General features: G+C 42.5%; 2 protein-coding genes across 2 annotated transcripts in view; both read left to right on the top strand.

The window, feature by feature from the left end:
• Positions 1 to 7,230, top strand: part of LOC129734836 (sorting nexin-18-like) — a 130,937-nt gene that overhangs the window by 41,756 nt on the left and 81,951 nt on the right. The window lies entirely within an intron of this gene.
• LOC129734845 (uncharacterized) lies at positions 4,081 to 6,250 on the top strand. Its single transcript, XM_055700176.1, has one exon. The coding sequence runs from the start codon at positions 4,480 to 4,482 to the stop codon at positions 5,641 to 5,643; it is 1,164 nt and encodes a 387-aa protein (XP_055556151.1). The 5' UTR covers positions 4,081 to 4,479; the 3' UTR covers positions 5,644 to 6,250.

Raw genomic sequence — 7,230 nt, forward strand, 5'->3', positions numbered from 1 at the left:
TTGCTATTCTATTTTTTTCAGACTTACCATTTTGAATCTTTATATGCATGAATAGCTATGCCAGCTAACTGGCAGTATACTGAATAAAGATCTATTTTCTCAAATATGATAATGACACTGCATTTTCAAGTTGCTTGCAGTTTTATAGAAGTCCAAACTCAGAAGGGTAGGTAGATCCCTTCCTACTAAAAAGGCAAACAGTTCTCTTCTGCCTTTATAATACTATATTATTCTCTATGTATTATAATGCATACTATATTAATAATTTAAAAATATTTACATTTTAAAAATAATTAGTGTATAAATAACCATATATAATATATAGCATTTCTTATATATATGAATATAATGTTTTAATTGGTTACATTAATGATGGTGTACCTTGCATATTTTTTACTGCAACAAGGAGACTACTTCTTTTTGTCCTTACAGAGATACTGCAGCATTCAGATTTCTAAGAGAGAGCGTTTAAAGGACACTAGGGAAAAACTGGAGCAGTATCTGCATTTCATTTGGATTTTCACTCTTTTCATATGAATTTATGTAAAATGTCTATGCATGTTGTATTTGCTCATCTTAGGACAGTAGTGGAGCTAAGCAGATGATGATGGACAAGCAAAACACCTTAAATTTTACTCGCTCTCGGCTTCCCTTCAGCCTTACAGAGAACAATGTTCAAAAGCAGGTCTTTCATAGTACCCCAGTAAAGTAGAGGATGTATGAGTAGGTGGAACCTGCATTTATACTTCCTTCTCTTGATAATGGTATATGGATATCTCTATGCAGTCTTACCTGCCTTCTCCTGTCCATCCACATCCCATGAATCTCACGAAAATTTTGAAGAAGTCACTATAATGATGGTTACAGTCATTTTGGCCATGATTTATATTCGTCTTCTACAGATTCAGAGGAGACATTTCTGCTCATATGCCAGTTTTACTGAAGATCAATTTATATCAGACATGCACAGCATCATTTCTGATTTAGGTTGTTGTCTTGAAGTTGGAATTATGAACAGGGCATTTACAAAAGCTGTTAAGTATATAGCATCATTCTGACAGAAAAGTGCCTCTTCTTAACATCCTAAACAGGAGAAATTAGTGTTCAGAACCTATGATGATTACACTGACGTATGGAATTAAACTCTATAACTCAAAAGTTATAAAGTAGGTATGTTTATTGCACGCAGATGCACGGGGGATCGCTCCTCCACAAACATGCATGCCCGAAGTGACGAACCATCTCACATTTATACAGTAAAACAAATGAATATTCAATTAACGCCTATACATATTTGTTACCTAAACCTGCTTACTCTTGCTTCGTATGTTAATTAGCTTATCAGTCCTTTGCCTGGAATGTGGTGGTCTTGCAGGTTTGTAGGTGATTCATGTCCTTGTGACCATCTGATCTTCTCCAGCAAGAAGACTTAGCACTCCCTCCCTCTAGATAACACTGGAATGTCTCTCATCCTTTTCTCATCCTTTTTATAAATAGCCCCTTTGTTAGAGGAAGAAGGGTAGGCGTTTCCTCAAAGCTGTGTGGCTATGTGACCAGACACCACACCCATGACCAGTCACCATACCCACATTCCTTGAGCAGACCTATATAATCACAATCGATGTCCATTGTCCCTATTTCACACTATTTCTCCATATCAACACTGTAATAGACCAACTTAAACTCTGTAAAAACAGAGATTTATCTTAAAAGCCTGTTTGGTGCCACCTTTAGATGTAAGCTAGTAAGAAGTACTTAAAATTGCTGAAAGATTTTGTGGATAACTGGCTAGCTGAAAAAGTTCACATAGACATAGTCCAGCTGGCTGGACAAAAATGCACATCGCTCTCAGCTTATCTGAAGTAAAGCAAAAGTTACAAAATAACAGGAAGATTGCGGTGGGAAAAGAATGTTGCAGGTGAGAACAGATAACTACAGAAGAGAAACTAGGGGCGGGCTTGGTATTTAGGCAACTAACCAATAATGAGCTTAACTTTTGTAATATGTATGAGCTAATTATAACAAGGCATAAAAGATGACTGTAAGGTACAATAAACGAAGTCTGCTGATCACTCATACTGAGTGACTGTGTCTTCCCTCCGTCGCAACAAATGGTGCCCGAACAGGGACCCTAGAGAGGGCTGAACCTGCAAGCCACGGTTCGACGGAGATTCGGGTACCAGTCCTGAAAGCAGCGCAGGAGGCGGAAGGGCACAGTCCCGCGCCCGGGAGCACCTACAGAGGGTCCCGCCGGCCACGCGTCGCCGAAGTCTCGCAAAGGCTGCAACAGCGCTGACGAAGGTATGGAGAGACAAGCGACGTATCATTCGCTCAAATGCTTTTTAGAAAAGCGGAGCGTTCAGGACATAGATTGTAAAAAGGAATTACCCGGGTTATTAGCGTATGGGATAGCATTCGGGTCCCCCGCGGCAGCGGCGGCGCGCGGCCGGGCAGGCCCCTTCCCGGCCGCGGTTTCTCTCCAAGGCAGCACCCCCCCGCCTCCGATCGGCGCCATGGCGATGCAAGCGGCCAAGCGAGCTAACATCCGGCTGCCCCCAGAGGTCAATCGGATCCTCTATATTTGGAACCTGCCGTATAAAATCACAGATTTCGGTAACAGTTTTAGAGTGGTTGTTTTTGCCATTGCAACCCAGACATCGTATTTTACGTCGCCCTGAAGCATTAGCAGCCTTGGTGAGAAAAGGAAGGGACAGGATTGTTGAAATTGATGGGACTGAACTGGCAGATATCAGTATTCCAGTCCGTGGTGATGATTATGAGTGGCTCCTGAGACATTCAACAGCCATACAGGAAGCCTTGATGGGCTATACAGGTGTTGTACACAACAACCGGCCAAAAGGACCTCTCTGGAAGATGTTAGAACATTATCAGTGGATTGCGAGACCGTTATGCTCAAAAAGGCCAGTTGACAGGCCAACGGTGTTTACAGATGCAGGACGAAAGACGAAGAAGGCTGCTGTGTGTGTTTGGCAATCCCATAATCAGTGGCAGAAACAAGTGATCACCGGTGAACCACGGGACAACCTTCAAACCTTAGAACTGAAAGCAGTGTGTTGGGCATGGGGAAGCTGGAGCAATACACCTGTAAACATAGTATCAGACTCATTGTACGTAGTTGGTGTAGTACAGCGCATTGAAGATGCCTTGTTGAGAGAGACAAAGAACCAACATCTTGGTGAAATGTTTATACAACTGCGTAGTACTCTTCGACAGAGAAAACATGAGTTTTGTATTATGCATATTAGAAGTCATCAGTGGACCATTGGTTTGGGTGAAGGTAATGCTAGAACTGATGAAGCAGTCAGCTGTCTGGCAATAACTCCTCCAACAAGTAAGTCTGAAGAAGCTCGTAAGAGCCATGAGATGTTTCATCAGAATGCAAAGTCTTTACATCGACAGTATCAAATACCCATAGCAGATGCAAAGGGTATTGTCTGCTCCTGCCCTCAATGTAGTCATCATGGACCTGGTTTAGGGGTGGGCACTAATCCAAAAGGTCTGAAGGCACTTCAGGTTTGGCAAATGGATGTAACACATGTACCTGACTTTGGGAAGCTTAAGTATGTGCATGTCACAATTGACACCTATTCTCATTTTATATGGGCCACTGCACAAACCCGTGAAAAGGCATTACATGTGGAGAGACACTTAATGTCTTGTTTGGCTTTCGTGGGAGTACCCTTAGAAATAAAGACAGACAATGGTCCAGCGTATAGTAGTCAACGAGTCGCTAGGTTTATGACAACTTGGGGAATTAAACACCTTAAAGGGATTCCTCACTCCCCAACGGGGCAAGCAGTTGTTGAAAGGGCAAACCATACCCTGAAGGATTATCTTCAGAGACAGGGAGTATGGCAGGACATAGACGTAACTAAACGGTTGACTAAGGTGTTGTTTACCTTAAACTATCTCTCCCTTATGGAGGATAGAGAGGGACCACCTGTTGCTATACATCACCAAACAGCGCGAGGGAACCAAACAGCTGCAGTTCCTGGTTTGAATGTTCTGTATAAAAATATGGCTTCAGGCGTATGGGAAGGACCTAATCTGGTGTTATTTATTGGTAGAGGTTATTTTTGTATCTCCACAGATAAAGGACCTATATGGGTCCCTAGCAAGTTTGTGTGACCTGTATGTCAAGATCAGAAAACGGAAGAGAAGACTCAGAGCGAGCAGATGGAATGAACTGTCTATGTTGTAAGGGATGTAACCCGTGGGTATTGTGCCAATGTATGCTATGTGGGGTAAAACGGTTCTGTAAGCCAAAGCTTAAATGTAAGTGGTGTAAAGAGTGTATGTGTTTGATTAGTAACTGGGCATGAAGCAAGAGAAAGCATACGACTAGTGTAATACCATGCTGATTGGAGACAGCATACATCATCAGAATCTGTGAAAGCACAGATTTGTGGGGTGGAATGTGGGGAAAAAAAAAAAGGGGTGGAAATTGTAGGACTAAACATGTTTAAGTGGTGGACTTGGTTTACGGTCTTGATGAATTTTTTACCCATTGGCCAAAGTATTTTTGACATCTTGCCTAGAACAAACATATGGGTGACATGGGCAAATATCACAGGGGTAACAGACTTTTGTTTGAGTCTGCAACAAGCTGACAACCCCTTTAGAACTTGTTTAATTGGTATTCCCCTGCAAGAGAATGAAACAAATTTTGATGGTTTTTGGAATGTTAAAACAGTGGATCTGACTTCCAATCAGAATGGTACATGTATGAGTCCAAATGGACAATATGTTTGGCCTTCTATGCGTAATGCAGCATGGCAGAAGACGGTTATTGAGAATTTAAATCAGCCACATCATTTACCTTTGCAGGAGTTAGACCTATTGGCTAGCGTTGTACCTGTTGAATATGTTAATGTAACTGCAACTGGTATGGCAGACTGTACCCACATGTCATCACCACTTCAGCCCGTGAATGGCACTGGAGTAATTTGGTGTGGTGACCCGTGGCAGTTATGGCTAACACATCAAGGTGAATGGGGGTTTTATACAGGGTTTCAAAATCTAACCAGTTCACCTATTTGGGGTGAATTGAAAACTGGGGGTTTCCATGTAAATGTATCAGGGGGTTATCAGTTGCCACCGGGAGTCTTTCTGATATGTGGGGACAGAGCGTGGCCAGGAATAACTATGCATCCTGTCGGTGGGCCATGTTATTTAGGACGTTTGACTTTGTTTGCTCCACATATGAAAGACTTATTAAAAATGACTCCACAATCTCATAGAACACGGAGGGCACTGCGCACCTTTGATGAAACATGTAATGACCGAGTCGATCTACAGTCTGTAACAGCAAATGTCCTAGCCTCCATATTTATGCCGGGGGCAATGGCTGCATTAAATGCTAAGAATATACGAAGGTTAGCGGGCTGGGGAGAGAAACAATTTAATCTTACATCGCAGATTTTAAGTTCGTTATTGCTTGATGTAGATAGTGTTAGGCATGCTACATTACAAAATAGAGCTGCAATAGATTTTTTGTTATTAGCACATGGACACGGTTGTGAGGATTTTGAAGGGATGTTGTATGAACCTTTCCGATCATTCCATATCTATGCACAAGAAGTTGTCACAACTGCAGGGAAACATGAAGCATATTCTTGCTGATGATAATCCCTTCGATGAATGGTTGAGAGGATTGGGGATAACAGGTTGGTTAAAGACGTTATTGATGGAAGGAATACACTTTGTTATAATCATTATTGTAATGCTTTTAGTTTTTAGCTGTGCTTTTTCTTGTTTAAAGAGAGCAGTTTTTAACATAACCAGTCAGGCCTGGCTTGTGCAAAAGAAAAAAGGGGGAATTGTAGAAGAATGGCTGCAGAAGTGTGGCCATAGAATCCCTAAGATCTGCACAATCCAGGCCTGGAATTAGAATAGGCCTGGAATTAGAATTGTGCTGAAGTTGTTGTGCTGAAGTTAACAAGGAAGTGGCCTTGATCTATTCTTGAATCCTGAGACCAAGTAACTTTGTTGTACTAACAGGCCGTGGCTGTAACAAGCTGCAGCTGTTAAGGAAGACAGGTGCAAGGCCAAGGGAGATAGGGAGCGGAATGGGAATAAAGGGAGTAGCAAACCGCAAGGCTAAAACATAGCTAACGCAAATAGCTGCATGGATAGAATGCTTGTTCTAATCATGATAATTAGCTGTGTGAGAGCAGCGCGCGCTTAGGGAATAATAACCAATTATATTTTTGCTTTGGGAACATGCTTGTGTATCGAGTCTATATAAGAAGTGTTAGAAGCTAATAAAGGTGAGCAAGATGCATAACTCATATTGAGTAATTTCTTGACCCGGCGAACCCTTCTCCCAACACCTGATAGCCCAATCTCAGCACGCACCCGTAGCCAACCCAAGACCCAAAAGCCAGTAATCCAGGCCCCCTTGAACCAAGTGGCTGGGCCAGTGATTCAAGCCCCATTGAGGCAGGCAGTTGGGCTAGACGGAAGAACAATGTTAATCCAGGTACCCTTTAACAGCTTTGATCTGGAAAACTGGAGAAAGGTGGCAGAGGAATATTGTGCTGACCCCATGAACGTTACAGAATATTATCGCTTCCTGATACGAGAGCATAATCCAGATTGGAATGATATCCAAGTGCTGCTGGAAGCATTGACAGAATCAGAAAGGCAATTGGTGATCTAAGTGGCTGGAGATTTGGCTGAAGAACATTATAAAGCCATAGGAGAGGATAGCAAAGATTATTTTCCTCTCCAAGACCCAAAATGGGATGTGAACAGGTCAGCACACGTGGATAGATTACAAGCATATCAGGATTGGATTGCAAAAGGATTGGAAAAGGCAATTCCAAAGACTATAAATTGGTCTGCCCTATATGCAATTAGACAAGGCCCCTCTGAGTCACCCTCCGAGTTCTTGGACCGGCTGTGTGGTGTAATGTGTTGTAATACTCCTTTAGATCCTGGTGATGAGGTAGGAACCCAACAATTGGTGTCCTTGTTCCTCGGCCAGTCTGCTGGAGACATACAACGGAAATTACAGAAATTGAGACCAACTGAGAGCCGAAACCTGGAGGTCTTGTTAGATGAGGCATGGAGAGTTTATAGTAATAGGGAAGATGGAATTAGGAAAGTAGAAGGGGGTCAAAGGATAGTGGCAACAGTACAAGAAGAGGAAGATTGGGACACGAGAGATAGGCAAAAGCCCCAAAGGGGAGGGAAATTAGGAAGGGA

Source organism: Falco cherrug, assembly GCF_023634085.1.
Source record: "Falco cherrug isolate bFalChe1 chromosome W unlocalized genomic scaffold, bFalChe1.pri SUPER_W_unloc_1, whole genome shotgun sequence".
Lineage (NCBI taxonomy): Eukaryota > Metazoa > Chordata > Aves > Falconiformes > Falconidae > Falco > Falco cherrug.